The 18,014-nt window shown below is 48.4% G+C and overlaps 1 protein-coding gene across 10 annotated transcripts in view; it reads left to right on the top strand.

Annotated features, from left to right (window-relative positions):
• Positions 1-18,014, top strand: part of DGKI (diacylglycerol kinase iota) — a 223,620-nt gene that overhangs the window by 104,650 nt on the left and 100,956 nt on the right. For 9 of the 10 annotated variants that reach the window (XM_072145184.1, XM_072145182.1, XM_072145181.1 and 6 more), the window contains exon 8: positions 2,979-3,095. In XM_072145184.1, coding sequence (XP_072001285.1) covers positions 2,979-3,095 — 117 coding nt within the window. The remainder of the gene's footprint in view (positions 1-2,978; positions 3,096-18,014) is intronic. The other variant, XM_072145175.1, reaches the window with a different exon arrangement.

Genomic DNA, 18,014 nt, shown 5'->3' with positions numbered 1-18,014 from the left:
GGAGGAGGCTGGAGGACAGGAGGCTACAGGAGGAGGCTGGAGGACAGGAGGCTACAGGAGGAGGCTGCAGGACAGGAGGCTACAGGAGGAGGCTGGTGGACAGGAGGCTACACGAGGAGGCTGGTGGACAGGAGGAGGCTGGAGGACTGGAGGACCACACCATGTGAGGAGGGTAGGTGTACAGATAGATTTATGTGTAAGTTTGGGGAGATAAATAAAAGTGGAAAACTAAATGTAAAGGGAGAATAAAATGAAAGAGGGGTTTTATACGTTGCAGAGTTGCATTATGGGCTATTATAGGGGGGTTGGCCACATTAAGGGGGGCTTTATTCTATGTAGGGGCTATTAAGGTTAATATTATAATTTGCTTGCGGGTGGGGAAATGGGCGTGGTTTAGAAAAAGTAAGGTTTGGATAATCTTCTCTGACAAGTGGAAGATAACCATAACACACGCCCCTCCTCTGCTCCAGCTCCTCCTCTCTGACCGTGGAGAGGATTATAATGGTCAGATACTGGGACTGATATCTACGCATCCGTGGGGACTAGAAAGAAAATTCAAAGTGCCCCTGAATCTTTGAAACGTCGACTACACAATGTAGATGGTTATCTTCACATGTATCAGTTGGTGGAGAGTCCTCTTTAAAGGGAATGCTTAAAAGGGACTAGGAAATTAAATCTGCTATTTTTTTTTTAGCAACAGCGCCACCTCTGTCTATAGGCAGTACTTGGTATTACAGTTCAGCTGCCTTGAATAGGGATAAAATGCACTGCCAGGCACAACCTTTGCTGCCCCGTCCTTAAAGGGATACCGAAAAGAAGTGCCTAAGAGATTAGTATCATGTTAAAGGCAGGTGTCTTCCAGACGGTGCGCGGGGATCGGCAGCGCTATATACCCCGGCATTACGGCAGGCCATGCGGTGTAATGATAGTGTGCCGGTGCTATTAGTCATGTCAGGCTCCGCTGCCGCTCTATAATTAGCGTGTATTGTGCCGCTGCGCCAAGAAAAATCCCATTGTACACAGTCAGCGCGTAACTCCTGGCACTATATATAGCCGGCGCCACCCGGTGCACTCACTGTTACTCATATAACACCTCTACAGCGCCCAGAATTTACCAGTTCATTATGTTTACATTGTACCGTTCCTCTGTTACTCCTCCTGGGAATGTATGAATAAATATATCACTTCCTCCACCCCTAATGTAATGACCCTCCCAGGGCCCACTGCATACTAAAATTCTGCCCTTCCCATGACCCGTTCCCCCATTGTACATTGCCCCCCTGAATGCCCCCCTGTACCTACCTGTTTCTCTTTTGGCAATGTAAATCAGCAGCTCTGGAATGCATTGATTTGATTATCTTGTTAGTAGCAGCAGGACTGTGAAATATTAATTCATTTTTCCAGGATTGTAATGGGGGTGTGCCCTCACACTGCTGTGCTCTTAGCTCTCTCTGAGGTGCTCCCTTCTTTCATGCACGGCTGTGCTCTGTACTCTTTACAGTCACTTTTTGTTATGCATCCTGGAGAGATGTGTAATGATGTTAGGAGCAGCAGTGCTGTGAAATATTAATTCATTTTTCCAAGGTTTGTATTGGGGATGTGTCCAATCACTGCTGTGTTCTGAGCTCTCTCCAAGGTGCTCTCTTCTTTTACACACTGCTGTGCTCTGTACTCTTTGCAGTCACTTTTTATAATGGATTCTGGAGAGATGAGTAATGTTGTTAGTAGCAGCAGGACTGTGAAATATTAATAAATATTCCTGGATTGTTGCTGCTCTCACACTGCTGTGCTCTGTGTAGGATTTTTTAAGAGATGTGTAATCATACCTTTGTGTATGTTGTTGGTAGCAGCAGGACTGTGATGTATGTATTATTCGAGGATTGTACTGGTGGTGTCCCTTCTGAGTAAAACTTTTAGTAGACTTCTGATTTGATAAGACCACTTTAAGTAGGAGAAGAGGGCAGTGGTTTTGAGGGGATAAAGTGCAGAAATCACAGCACTGTGAGGATAAATCCCAATACAATCCATATATCACAGTCCTGCTGCTACTAACAACATACACAAAGGTATAATTACACATCTCTCCAGGGACAGCAATTAATTAACAATGGCTGCAGAGAACACAGAGCAAAGCAGTGTGAGGACACACCACAGTACAATCCTGGAATATGAATCCATATATCACAGTCCTGCTGCTAATAACAACATACACAAAGGCCTAACTACACATCTCTTCAAGGCCAATACGAAACATTGGATGCACAGAGCACAGGATACAGTTGTGTGAGGACAATCCCCCAGTACACTCCTGGAATATGAGTCCGTATATCACAGTCCTGCTACTACTAACAACATACACAAAGGTGTAAATACACATCTCCCCGGGGACAGTATAAAGCGCCTGCTGCAGAGGACACAGAGCACAGCAGTCTGTGGACAATCCTGGAATATAAATCCATATATCACAGTCCTGCTGCTACTAACAACATACACAAAGGTGTAATTACACATCTCCCTGGGGACAGTATAAAGCACCTGCTGCAGAGGACACAGAGCACAGCAGTCTGTGGACAATCCTGGAATATAAATCCATATATCACAGTCCTGCTGCTACTAACAACATACACAAAGGTATAATTACACATCTCTCCAGGGACAGTAATTAATTAACAATGGCTGCAGAAAACACAGAGCAAAGCAGTGTGAGGACATTCCCACAGTACAATCATGGAATATGAGTCCATATATCACAGTCCTGCTGCTACTAACAACATACACAAAGGTCTAATTACACATCTCTCCAGGGACAGTATAAAGCGCCTGCTGCAGAGGAAACAGAGCACAGCAGTGTGAGGACAGCTGCCATCCTGGAATATATTTTCTTGGTCTCCTTCTTTTGTTAAGCTCCTATAGGTGGCGCTATAGATATGAATGTATTTCCTGCGGTAAGGCCCCTTCTCTTGTCTGTTCCCACCCAGTTCCACAACAAGGTGACCTGCTTCCTGTTACATCACATCGAGGAGCCCTGCTCGCTGGGGGCGCACGCCGCCGTCATAGTCCCTCCAAGCTGGATCATTAAGGTGAAGAAACCTCAGGTAACTGCATGTTACTTACTGTCTGTCAGGCTCCTCCCACCTACTAGCGGCCGCTCCGCCCCGACACTGCCCAGGACACCACCCGTATGTACACAAGCATGACCCCCCCGCCCCTATGGGACTAACCCCTATACCCACTCTCTGATGTGGCCCTGTAAGTGTTGCATTGTGGGTATTATTTCCCCTGGTCTCCTGCATGAGGAGGTGTCCTGTACTGATCCTGAGTTACATCCTGTATTATACCCCAGAGCTGCACTCACTATTCTGCTGCTGGTGCAGTCACTGTGTACATACATGACATTACTTATCCTGTACTGATCCTGAGTTACATCCTGTATTATACTCCAGAGCTGCACTCACTATTCTGCTGCTGGTGCAGTCACTGTGTACATACATGACATTACTTATCCTGTACTGATCCTGAGTTACATCCTGTATTATACCTCAGAGCTGCACTCACTATTCTGCTGCTGGTGCAGTCACTGTGTACATACATGACATTACTTATCCTGTACTGATCCTGAGTTACATCCTGTATTATACCCCAGAGCTGCACTCACTATTCTGCTGCTGGTGCAGTCACTGTGTACATACATGACATTACTTATCCTGTACTGATCCTGAGTTACATCCTGTATTATACCCCAGAGCTGCACTCACTATTCTGCTGCTGGTGCAGTCACTGTGTACATACATGACATTACTTATCCTGTACTGATCCTGAGTTACATCCTGTATTATACTCCAGAGCTGCACTCACTATTCTGCTGCTGGTGCAGTCACTGTGTACATACATGACATTACTTATCCTGTTCTGATACTGAGTTACATCCTGTATTATACTCCAGAGCTGCACTCACTATTCTGCTGCTGGTGCAGTCACTGTGCACATACATGACATTACTTATCCTGTACTGATCCTGAGTTACATCCTGTATTATACCCCAGAGCTGCACTCACTATTCTGCTGCTGGTGCAGTCACTGTGTACATACATGACATTACTTATCCTGTACTGATCCTGAGTTACATCCTGTATTATTCCCCAGAGCTGCACTCACTATTCTGCTGCTGGTGCAGTCACTGTGTACATACATGACATTACTTATCCTGTACTGATCCTGAGTTACATCCTGTATTATACCCCAGAGCTGCACTCACTATTCTGCTGCTGGTGCAGTCACTGTGTACATACATGACATTACTTATCCTGTACTGATCCTGAGTTACATCCTGTATTATACCCCAGAGCTGCACTCACTATTCTGCTGCTGGTGCAGTCACTGTGTACATACATGACATTACTTATCCTGTACTGATCCTGAGTTACATCCTGTATTATACTCCAGAGCCGCACTCACTATTCTGCTGCTGGTGCAGTCACTGTGTACATACATGACATTACTTCTCCTGTACTGATCCTGAGTTACATCCTGTATTATTCCCCAGAGCTGCACTCACTATTCTGCTGCTGGTGCAGTCACTGTGTACATACATGACATTACTTCTCCTGTACTGATCCTGAGTTACATCCTGTATTATACCCCAGAGCTGCACTCACTATCTGCTGCTGGTGCAGTCACTGTGTACATACATGTCATTACTTATCCTGTACTGATCCTGAGTTACATCGTGTATTATACCCCAGAGCTGCACTCACTATCTGCTGCTGGTGCAGTCACTGTGTACATACATGACATTACTTATCCTGTACTGATCCTGAGTTACATCCTGTAAATCTTTTATTTTATATATAAAAATGAAAAACATTACAACAATAAACATAAATCAAGCCATAACTTCTGGCAAAACAAAACAATAATAATAATAACAAAACAATAATACAAACTAAAAGAGACTTACGAAAATCTCCTGGCCCAGCCACACACACACACACCACACAATCAGCATTATAAAACAAAACCTTCACCCAATCCCACCACCTAATTTTTTTTTTTTTTTTTTTTATAATTTTTTATAATAATTTTTTTTTTTTTCCATAAATAACTAAAGAATACACAGCAAAAAAAAGACAAACAGGAAATAAAAACATTAAATATAACTAACTAAATCCCACGCCCATCACCCTTCCACCCAGACACTGGTCTAACGTCCAAAGTTCGCGCTATATAGTCCAGACCAGTGCCCAGGATCATATTGTCCAAATCCCGTCCACCCCCCTCCCAACCTAACACCCTAACACCAACACCCCAAAACCAACCAAGCTATATACACATTAACTATAACTACATAAATACACACTGTACACAAAATACAAACACATTAAACATATCAACATATAACAAACCAACCACATAAAGCCCAGGTTCGGCTCCTGCAAGCCCCTACATCACTATAACCTCAGGACACAAAACAAAAATCTACAGTGTCAGCTTCAGCCCAACACCAGGAGAGGAGATGACAGACTAAGGGACACTAAAGGAGAACCCCCTCCAAAGGAGAGAGGCCCTCCCCGTGCCCAGCCTCTCATACTCCAGAGAGCGCACCTTCACCAGGTCCCCCAGAATGTTCCTAACCACCTCATCCACCGGGAGGATTTTACGCTGCGTCGACACTAAACACCGTGCATTCCACGTGTGGTACCTGACCACTAGGCTAACTAGGAATAACGTGCAGCGGTCCCGGCCACCCAGGCCTCTGAATGCTCCATAGGCCCACTCCGCATAGGAGAGACCGGCCAACCCGGGCCAATGGATGGAAGCGCCCACCCGGTTGTACACCTCTGTGTTAAAGGGGCACTGAAGCAGGAAGTGGTCCATGCTCTCCAGCAGACCACCGCACTCCTCCCGGGGACAACCCCTTTCCTCAGAGCTCCTACACTTCAGATTGTCCCTCACACACAGCTTTCCATGGAAGCAGCGCCAAGTCAAGTCCCAAAACTTCAAGGGGATCCTGATGGAATTCAAAAGACCTAAACCCACCCCAAGATCCCGACTTGGGCAATCCCTGAGGGCCAGAGGCTTCTGGAAATGGGTCAACAGAACCCTTTTGTCAAGGAGTTTCCTCGACATGGTCCTGATCTCCCACATTCCCAGACCCCACCGGCGAATCACCTTCAGAACCGGGGTAGCGTAAGCCGGAAGATGCCCATGTGGTGTACGGAGATCCTTCACTCGCCCTCCTGTCTCCCATTCCTGGAAGAAAGGCCGAAACCATCCCCTGCAGGAGTATACCCACGGAGGAGCCCTCTCTTTCCAGAGGTTTGCGATATTGATCTTAAGAAAGGTATTCACTAGGAACACCACAGGGTTGACCATACACAACCCTCCTTGTCTCCTCGTGCGGTAAGTAACCTCCCTCTTGATAAGGTTCAGCCTATTCCCCCATAACAGCTGGAAGAACAGACTGTACACTCGAGTCCAGAGGGGTTCTGGCAACATGCACACACTGCCCAGATATATCAGCAATGGGAGCAGGTAAGTTTTGATCAGGTTAACCCTTTCCCTGAGGGTCAAAGACCAACCCTTCCACTGGTCCACCTTCTGGGCGGCAATCTTAAGCCTGCCATCCCAGTTTTGCATGGGGTAATCCCCCTGGCCAAATTCGATGCCGAGAACTTTGGCAGAGTCTTGGGGCCCTGGAAGAGAGTCCGGGAGATCAAACCCTGAATCCCCCTCTCCCAGCCAGAGACTCTCACACTTATCCCGGTTGATCTTGGACCCAGAAGCCTCTGAGTAGCAGACAACCTCTGACATCACCCATTGCGCCTCCCCTCTCGAGGACACAAAAACGGTGACATCATCGGCATAGGCTACCACCCTTAGAGTGGCTTCCGGTGCCGCCTGGTCCATCCCGACTCCCACCAACGGCCCACGATCAACCCTCCTAAGGAATGGGTCAATCGCGAACACGTATAAAAGTGGGCTCAGAGGACAACCCTGGCGAACACCAGACCCGACCTCAAAAGGGCAGCCAATCCAACCGTTCACAAGCGGGAAACTCTCTGCCCCTGCGTACAAAACTTTCAGCCAATTGACAAACTCCCCCGGCAGGCCATACCTCAGAAGGACAGACCAGAGGTACTCGTGGTTAACCCGATCAAACGCTTTTGCCTGATCCAAGGACAGCAAGTACCCCTTCCAGTTACCAGCCCTGCCCTGCTCCACTGCCTCCCGGACACAAAGCACAGCACTAAATGTACTGCGGCCTGGAACAGAGCAGTGCTGGGTCCCCGAAAGGAGCCGGGGTGCAAACTGCACCAGCCGATTAAACAGCACCTTTGCCAAAACCTTTCTGTCCGTATTGAGAAGCGCTATGGGACGCCAGTTCTCAATACGAGATCGGTCCTTACCCTTTGACAGGATGATCAGGGCAGACCTCCTCATTGACTTCGGCAGAGCGCCCGAGGAAAGACACTCATTGAATACCTCAGTCAAGAGGGGAACCAAGGCGTCCTTAAAGGTCTTATAAAACTCGGATGTTAAGCCATCCGGACCTGGCGATTTCTTGAGGGCGAGCCCTTCAATCGCCCGGCTGACTTCCTCTTCCCTGATCAGCTCTGTCAAAACATCAAGAGAGGGGTCTACTCCCGGCTCAGGGACAGTTTCAGCCAGGAAAGCCGACATCACATCCCGATCTAGATCCTTCCTGCCCAAGAGGTGCGAGTAGAAGGATCTGACGACCTCCAGGATCCCTGATCTGGACCTTTTCAGGGATCCCGTACTGTCAACCAGTCCCGTGACAACTTTACCATTCACTGACATCTTGCAGTTTCTGTAAGGGTCGGGCGAGCGGTATTTCCCGTAATCCCTCTCAAAAAGCAAAGATGCGTGTCTATCGTACTGACACCTCTTCAGCAAGGATTTCACTCTGGAGATGTCCTCACGACTACCTCCAGTCGAGACGAGATGCTCGAGCTTCCTCCTCAGGCCCTGATACAGGCGGTACCTGTCCAGGCTCCTGAGGCTCGAGAGCTGGCGGAAGAATCTCGCCACCCTTTTCTTGAGCATCTCCCACCACTCTGACTTACTGCTACAAAGGCCCAGCAATGGTACCTGGCTCTGAAGAAAGTCCTCAAAGGATTGTCTTATCTCTGCTTCTTCCAGGAGAGACGAATTGAGCTTCCAGTAGCCTCTTCCCATCCGGGGGGTCTCTGTAACATTCAGAGAAAACAAAATTAAACAGTGATCGGAGAACTCCACCTCAACAACAGACACTGCTGAAGAGATGGCTTCCTCCTTTAAATAAAACCTGTCTATTCTAGACCTGCAGCTACCCCTATAATAGGTGAACCCCGCGTGGCCTGGGGTGTGCCGGATGTGGACATCCACCAGGCGAGCCTCACTAGCTATGCTATTAAGAGCGACGCTATCATAAGTCAGCTTGTCTCTGGAACCTCCCCTATCCTGGGACCTCGTGACAGCATTGAAGTCCCCTCCAAAGACCACCTGCCGACTTGTAAAAAGGTAGGGCTTGATCCTCATAAAGAGACACTTCCTGTCCCACTTGGACTGGGGACCATAGATGTTAATTAGGCGAAGTTCTTGTCCCTTCATGAGGACATCCAGGATCAGGCACCTCCCCATTTCTAACTCAATAATTCGTCGGCATTCTACCGGTGCGGTAAAAAGGACCGCCACTCTGCTATACGGCTCGGCCGCAAGAGACCAATAGGAAGGCCCGTGTCTCCATTCCCTCTTAGCTTTAAACACGGCCGCCAAATCTGGCAGCCTGGTCTCCTGCAAAAATAAAATGTCGGCTTCAACGCGGCCGAGAAAATCAAAGGCCGCAAATCTAGCCGCATCAGACTTAATGCTGGCGACATTAATGGACGCCAGTGTCAACGGAGTGGGTGCCGCCATCATGAGTGATTGAGTTAGACGGCTTTTTTCTTACTACCTCCCTTCCCTCTACTGTCCTCTGAGGATGATCCCTTTTCCCTTTTCCCTTCAGAATTGGGGCAACTTCTTTTTAACGAAATCGAGGTGTCCATGTTATTACTGACCCCCAAGGAGCCACCCGGACCACCCTCTCCTTCGTCCTTGTCTCCTGACTCTGAGTCAGTCTCCCACTCTGAGGACCCGGCTTCCCCAGAGGATAGAGACTCGGCGCCCCCTGCAGGCTGCTCCGCCGCCACCTCCAGAACCCCACCCTCAGCCTCTCCTTCCGAGGAGGCGATCTCATCGAGGGTGAGGAACTGGTTGGAAAGCTCAACCAGAGGGGAGGAAGTTTTCCCTTCCTTAGGTACCTTAGATACGCCGCGCTTTTTCTTTTTCTGCTTGCGCTTATTTTCTAGCCAAATCCTGTTATCCTCATCCATACTCTCATAATGGGAGGACGTGGAGGACATGGCACCTTTCTCGCGCTCCATCCTCCTGACCTCCTCATCCAACTCATCATCCCTCAGGGCCTCAGTAGCATGACCAGCCTCTGAGGAAGGACCAAGGGTCACCCCAGCAACCTGAGGTTTCCCCAGTTCTCTCCCTTTTTGTCTGGCTTCAAGCCGCCTCAACTGAGAAGGTGACTTATTCTTACTTTTCTTCACAGGCCCCTCAGCTCCTCCACCTCTGCTGCTACCTTCCCCAGCAGAAGCAACCTCATGGCTCTCCTCCACTGGGGTCACAACCGCATTGGCAAAGGAGCGAGGACAACGGCTGAAAGGGTGACCGAGCTCACCACACAGGTTACACCTAATGTCCTTACAGGATGCAGCGAGATGACCTAGCCCACCACACAAAGCGCACTTCTGCACTTGGCAGCTGGCGCTAAAGTGTGTGGGGTCACCGCACCTGTGACAGACCTTCGGCTGCCCCTGGTAGAAAATCAGGATTCTGTCCCGCCCAAGAAAGGCTGAAGAAGGAATGTGGGCGACTGTGCCACCTGAACACTTCAACTTCATCATGAAGGTCCAGGCCCCAGACCAAATGCCAAATTCATCGCGGTTTTTCTGAGGTACCTGTACAACCTCACCATAACGACTGAGCCACGTCATGATGTCCATGCAAGAAAGTGACTCGTTACGGGTCAAAACGGTCACCTTCTTTGCTGTACAAGCAGTGTCTCGCCATGCGGGCTCGTTCTTTGCCAGCTCATAATTCGACCAGAAGAGCTCTAAGCCCTCCGGCCGAACAAAGCTGACATCGAACTCCGGAGTACCATAAGGATGTATCAGGGCAAAGATGTCACTAGCCCTGAAGTTCATCTTCAGGAGGAGCTCCACCACCCTTGACCTGGGTGGGCATGCGTCACTGCCCCTCCAGCGAAGACGAACCACATTCCTACGGGAAGCTCCGGGCCCGGTTGTGGGTAAAGACCATACAGTCTCTCCCCCCCTTTTCTCTTGGAAGGCTGCCAGGCCATGCCTGTCTGTCCAGAAGGACAGATCAACCTCTCTCCCCTCTACAGTGATTGACTTTTCCCCTCTCCTGAGAGCCTCCAGAAGACGCCTTTGCAAAACGCTATTCTCAGAGCCAGGAGACAAGGAGTTAACCCCACTTGCCCCAGCGGTGACACTCGCATAGCTCCTTATGGGAGCGGCCACCACTGGGGGTGCAGATGGACCAGCACTCACACCAGGATCCCCCTCAGCGCCATTCACCACCCCCACATTCACCACACTATGTGCATTACTGCCTCGCTTCCTTGCATCACTGCCTCGCTTCCTTGCATCACTCACACCAGCTGGGCCAGGAGGACCTGGGGTTGCCTCGGCGTCACTGGGCACTGGAGGTAGAGCCACCTCCATAGCTGATACAGCCTGAGAAGAGGCAGCTCCAACCCCGATCTTACTTGTGCCCTCTGCCTCATTGGCATTAACCCCTTGTTGTCCCGCAGTTTTTCTAAGGTTTGAGCATCGCTGCTCGCTGGATGAAAGAGGCCGCTTGTCCTTATTGACTCCGGACAGTCTCTTATGGTCATCTCCAGGGTCAGATGCACCGATACAAAATAAAACTTTTCCTGCGCCCTTTCCCACAGGCTGCACAGGACGCTTGGGAGGCGCCGCACCACAAGCCCCAGCAGCCCCATCACACTGCCGCTGCCCACCGGAGCTAGATGCAGCCACAGCGCTAGGGGCCACAGGAGCCACCGCCACTGCCCCTGGCACCGGGCCACCCCCCCCTCCCACTGGGGGGCAGCGCACAGTATCAGGACCTGCTGGATCGCCCTCACTGTCCGGCCTTTCAGCCGATGCCTTCCCTGCACCATCCTTGCTACTACAAACAAGGCTGGTGCTCTGCGCCATGATGGAACGTGGCTTTGCAATCTCCCCGCACCCTTGCACCGAGTCCACGGCAGGATTCGTGCTGGGCTGGGTAACGGGGCCTACACGACAGGCTGGCACTGCTGCCCGCCCGGAGGGAACAGGGAGGGGACGAAACACCAGATTCACCTCCTGAGACGCCTTGATCTTCTTGGCTCTCTTCTTTCTCTTTAGGTCATCATCTGGCATATCATCGCCGAAGGAAAAGTTCTGGAGGTGAACTGGGGACTCAAGCTGACGGATCTGAGCCATTAGCGCCCCCCCCTGGCCGCTGTCATCACTTTCCTCCTCCAGGTTGGCAGAGCCGCAGCCTGATGGTAATGGCGCTTGCTCTGCAGGCAGCCTGTCGTGCGAGGCCTGCTGGTGTTGGTGCAGGCCACCAGACGGACACGGCAGGTCTTCCTCATCCTCCTCATCATCGCCATCGCCTTCATCCACATGGATCTGAAGCCCCTTCAGCTTTCTCAGCTGCTCCTGGCGCATATCATCAAACCGGGCATCATTCTCCAGCTTTTCCCTGAACGGACCGCTGTGCTCGCGGATAAGATGACGCTTCTCCTGCAGAGCGGTGACCTCGGCTTTAAGTCTGTCAATGGTGTTAAGAAGATCAGACTTTTTCTTCTGTGTAGCCACCCCCGCTAGGGCCAAGGTCTCCCTTATCTCCTCCTGGAGCCTATTCATCGCCTTGCCAGCTTCCTCGTACTCACGGAGGTGCTCAGCAATCCGGGAGCCATAGATGGTAGCAGACTCCCGGGCCTTTAGATGTCCCCATGCTTTTTGCACACCTGCGTGAGCACCCAGCTTTCCAGCTGAACCACCCAACTTTCCCGCACAGTCACTCAGCTTTCCAGGAGGAGCACTCAGGCTGATGTTACTTGCCTTGATCTTATGTGTTCCGGAGACCTTGCGGCTTCCCTGGGTCTTGGGGGTGGCAGCCGAGGTCACATCGCTGCGTCCTTGGGTTCGGGCAGATCTTCTCACCCCCTCCATGTTGGCCGGTATCTGGCTTTTCCTGCCCCCCGCCGGCCTGGTCCGAGAGGCAGAAGCCTGGGATTTTCCTGGTTCACTCATCCCAGAAAACCCACTCCCTCCCTGGGGAGGAGAGAGCAGGCCTGGGTGGATTGATCTTCCACCAGGTGGTGCAGGAGCTCAGCAGCACACAACCACACCCTTCAGTAGCACACAGCAGAATGAGATTGCACGCACTATTCTGCTGCTGGTGCAGTCACTGTGTACATACATGACATTACTTATCCTGTACTGATCCTGAGTTACATCCTGTATTATACCCCAGAGCTGCACTCACTATTCTGCTGCTGGTGCAGTCACTGTGTACATACATGACATTACTTATCCTGTACTGATCCTGAGTTACATCCTGTATTATACCCCAGAGCTGCACTCACTATTCTGCTGCTGGTGCAGTCACTGTGTACATACATGACATTACTTATCCTGTACTGATCCTGAGTTACATCCTGTATTATACCCCAGAGCTGCACTCACTATTCTGCTGCTGGTGCAGTCACTGTGTACATACATGACATTACTTATCCTGTACTGATCCTGAGTTACATCCTGTATTATACCCCAGAGCTGCACTCACTATTCTGCTGCTGGTGCAGTCACTGTGTACATACATGACATTACTTATCCTGTACTGATCCTGAGTTACATCCTGTATTATACTCCAGAGCTGCACGCACTATTCTGCTGCTGGTGCAGTCACTGTGTACATACATGACATTACTTATCCTGTACTGATCCTGAGTTACATCCTGTATTATACTCCAGAGCTGCACGCACTATTCTGCTGCTGGTGCAGTCACTGTGTACATACATGACATTACTTATCCTGTACTGATCCTGAGTTACATCCTGTATTATACTCCAGAGCTGCACTCACTATTCTGCTGGTGGTGCAGTCACTGTGTACATACATGACATTACTTATCCTGTACTGATCCTGAGTTACATCCTGTATTATACCCCAGAGCTGCACTCACTATTCTGCTGCTGGTGCAGTCACTGTGTACATACATGACATTACTTATCCTGTACTGATCCTGAGTTACATCCTGTATTATACCCCAGAGCTGCACTCACTATTCTGCTGCTGGTGCAGTCACTGTGTACATACATGACATTACTTATCCTGTACTGATCCTGAGTTACATCCTGTATTATACCCCAGAGCTGCACTCACTATTCTGCTGCTGGTGCAGTCACTGTGTACATACATGACATTACTTATCCTGTACTGATCCTGAGTTACATCCTGTATTATACTCCAGAGCTGCACGCACTATTCTGCTGCTGGTGCAGTCACTGTGTACATACATGACATTACTTATCCTGTACTGATCCTGAGTTACATCCTGTATTATACTCCAGAGCTGCACGCACTATTCTGCTGCTGGTGCAGTCACTGTGTACATACATGACATTACTTATCCTGTACTGATCCTGAGTTACATCCTGTATTATACCCCAGAGCTGCACTCACTATTCTGCTGCTGGTGCAGTCACTGTGTACATACATGATATTACTTATCCTGTACTGATCCTGAGTTACATTCTGTATTATACTCCAGGGCTGCACTCACTATTCTGCTTCTGGTGCAGTCACTGTGTACATACATGACATTACTTATCCTGTACTGATCCTGAGTTACATCCTGTATTATACCCCAGAGCTGCACTCACTATTCTGCTGCTGGTGCAGTCACTGTGTACATACATGACATTACTTATCCTGTACTGATCCTGAGTTACATCCTGTATTATACCCCAGAGCTGCACTCACTATTCTGCTGCTGGTGCAGTCACTGTGTACATACATGACATTACTTATCCTGTTCTGATACTGAGTTACATCCTGTATTATACCCCAGAGCTGCACTCACTATTCTGCTGCTGGTGCAGTCACTGTGTACATACATGACATTACTTATCCTGTTCTGATACTGAGTTACATCCTGTATTATACCACAGAGCTGCACTCACTATTCTGCTGCTGGTGCAGTCACTGTGTACATACATGAAATTACTTTTCCTGTACTGATCCTGAGTTACATCCTGTATTATACCCCAGAGCTGCACTCACTATTCTGCTGCTGGTGCAGTCACTGTGTACATACATGATATTACTTATCCTGTACTGATCCTGAGTTACATTCTGTATTATACTCCAGGGCTGCACTCACTATTCTGCTTCTGGTGCAGTCACTGTGTACATACATGACATTACTTATCCTGTACTGATCCTGAGTTACATCCTGTATTATACCCCAGAGCTGCACTCACTATTCTGCTGCTGGTGCAGTCACTGTGTACATACATGACATTACTTATCCTGTACTGATCCTGAGTTACATCCTGTATTATACCCCAGAGCTGCACTCACTATTCTGCTGCTGCTGCAGTCACTGTGTACATACATGACATTACTTATCCTGTTCTGATACTGAGTTACATCCTGTATTATACCACAGAGCTTCACTCACTATTCTGCTGCTGGTGCAGTCACTGTGTACATACATGACATTACTTATCCTGTACTGATCCTGAGATACATCCTGTATTATACCCCAGAGCTGCACTCACTATTCTGCTGCTGGTGCAGTCACTGTGTACATACATGACATTACTTATCCTGCACTGATCCTGAGTTACATCCTGTATTATACCCCAGAGCTGCACTCACTATTCTGCTGCTGGTGCAGTCACTGTGTACATACATGACATTACTTATCCTGTACTGATCCTGAGTTACATCCTGTATTATACTCCAGAGCTGCACTCACTATTCTGCTGCTGGTGCAGTCACTGTGTACATACATGACATTACTTATCCTGTACTGATCCTGAGTTACATTCTGTATTATACTCCAGAGCTGCACTCACTATTCTGCTGCTGGTGCAGTCACTGTGTATATACATGACATTACTTATCCTGTACTGATCCTGAGTTACATCCTGTATTATACCCCAGAGCTGCACTCACTATTCTGCTGCTGGTGCAGTCACTGTGTACATACATGACATTACTTATCCTGTACTGATCCTGAGTTACATTCTGTATTATACTCCAGAGCTGCACTCACTATTCTGCTGCTGGTGCAGTCACTGTGTATATACATGACGTTACTTATCCTGTACTGATCCTGCGTTACATCCTGTATTATACCCCAGAGCTGCACTCACTATTCTGCTGCTGGTGCAGTCACTGTGTACATACATGACATTACTTATCCTGTACTGATCCTGAGTTACATCCTGTATTATACTCCAGAGCTGCACTCACTATTCTGCTGCTGGTGCAGTCACTGTGTACATACATGACATTACTTATCCTGTACTGATCCTGAGTTACATCCTGTATTATACCCCAGAGCTGCACTCACTATTCTGCTGCTGGTGCAGCCACCGTGTACATACATGACATTACTTATCCTGTACTGATCCTGAGTTACATCCTGTATTATACCCCAGAGCTGCACTCACTATTCTGCTGCTGGTGCAGTCACTGTGTACATACATGACATTACTTATCCTGTACTGATCCTGAGTTACATCCTGTATTATACCCCAGAGCTGCACTCACTATTCTGCTGCTGGTGCAGCCACCGTGTACATACATGACATTACTTATCCTGTACTGATCCTGAGTTACATCCTGTATTATACCCCAGCGCTGCACTCACTATTCTGCTGCTGGTGCAGTCACTGTGTACATACATGACATTACTTATCCTGTACTGATCCTGAGTTACATCCTGTATTATACCCCAGAGCTGCACTCACTATTCTGCTGCTGGTGCAGTCACTGTGTACATACATGACATTACTTATCCTGTACTGATCCTGAGTTACATCCTGTATTATACCCCAGAGCTGCACTCACTATTCTGCTGGTGCAGTCACTGTGTACATACATGACATTACTTATCCTGTACTGATCCTGAGTTACATCCTGTATTATACTCCAGAGCTGCACTCACTATTCTGCTGCTGGGGCAGTCACTGTATAAATACATGACATTACTTATCCTGTATTATACTCCAGAGCTGCGCTCCACTAGTATTGCACAGAACAGCAGGCAGTTTCATCTCATCTTGTGAATCCCCTGTAATTGCCTTATAGACACCATACACTCCTGTGCCCTGCAGCCGCTAATTGCCTAGAGCTGTTCCCGGTCTCGGTGCTGGTCACACGGCTAAAAGCATATAATTGCATTAATATAAGATGTCACACCCTGGAGGAGCCGCTCAGCTCATATTACTGCATAATAAATCTCTACAATATCCCTTTCACTCATCAAATTCAGATTTTAGAGAGTAAGTACTATGTACATGTTATGGGAGAGTGTAGTGGGCATGCTCTATAGTATAGAGGACATTGTGCTTCCAGAGGGAGAAGGAGCTGTCATCATGTGACTGCTATGGTAGAGTGTAGAGTGCAGGATCTGTATTTTAGTGGACACTGTGCTGTGAGAGGTCGGAGGAGCTGTCGTAGTATGACTTCTGTGAAAGAGTGTAGTGGGCATGCTCTGTAATGTAGAGGTAACTGTGCTGTGAGAGGGAGAAGGAGCTGTCATCATGTGACTGCTATGGGAGAGTGTAGAGTTCAGGAGCTGTAATGTAGTGGACACTGTGCTGTGAGAGGGAGGAGGAGCTGTCATAATGTGACTGCTATGGGAGAGTGTAGAGTGCAGGAGCTGTAATGTAGTGGACACTGTGCTGTGAGAGGGAGGAGGAGCTGTCATAATGTGACTTCTGTGAAAGAGTGTAGTGGGCATGCTCTGTAATGTAGAGGTAACTGTGCTGTGAGAGGGTGGAGGAGCTGTCATCATGTGACTGCTATGGGAGAGTGTAGAGTGCAGGAGCTGTAATGTAGAGGTGACTGTGCTGTGAGAGGGTGGAAGAGCTGTCATAATGTGACTTCAGTGAAAGAGTGTAGGGGGCATACTCTGTAATGTAGAGGTAACTGTGCTGTGAGAGGTAGAAGGAACTGTCATCATGTGACTGCTATTGGATAGTGTAGTGAGCATGCTCTGTGGTGTAGAGGACATTGTGCTTCGAGAGGGAGAAGGAGCTGACATCATGTAACTGGTATGGGAGAGTGTACAGTGCAGGATCTGTAATGTAGTGGACACTGTGGGAGGAGGATCTGTCATCTGTCCCTGTGAGAGGGAGGAGGATCTGTCATCATGTGATTTTTATGGGAGAGTGTAGTGAGCATACTCTGAAGTGTAGAGGACATTGTGCTGTGAGAGGGAGAATCACCTCAATGCCAACAGTTAATGTTGACAGCTGTTCCCTCCCCCCTCTCAATGCGCAGCACACACAGCATGCTTTCTATCCCATGAAAGTCAGTTTTTTTACCAAGTTTTTTCTGATATCCTGGTGCTTCTATAGTGTATTATACATCTCTTTGTATATATACTATTGTCCAGGGTAATTTTTTTCATTTATGTTTTCTTTATCACTATGTTTATGGATAGTTGGCTGCTCCCTCCTCCCTCTCACAGCACAAACAGCATGCTTCCTAAACTCTTTCTGACTGATCTCACATTCCTTCTAATAAGTATTATACATTTTCTTTATATATACATTTTAGTGTTATTTTTTCTTTTATGTTTTTGAAAAACTATGATTTTGTAAAGTTGCTCCCTCCTCTCTCACAGCACACACAGC

The sequence above is a fragment of the Engystomops pustulosus genome, chromosome 4 (genome assembly GCF_040894005.1).
Source record: "Engystomops pustulosus chromosome 4, aEngPut4.maternal, whole genome shotgun sequence".
Taxonomy (NCBI): Eukaryota; Metazoa; Chordata; class Amphibia; order Anura; family Leptodactylidae; genus Engystomops; species Engystomops pustulosus.
Note: the sequence above shows the minus strand (reverse complement) of the source record. Positions and strands in the feature narration are given on the sequence as shown.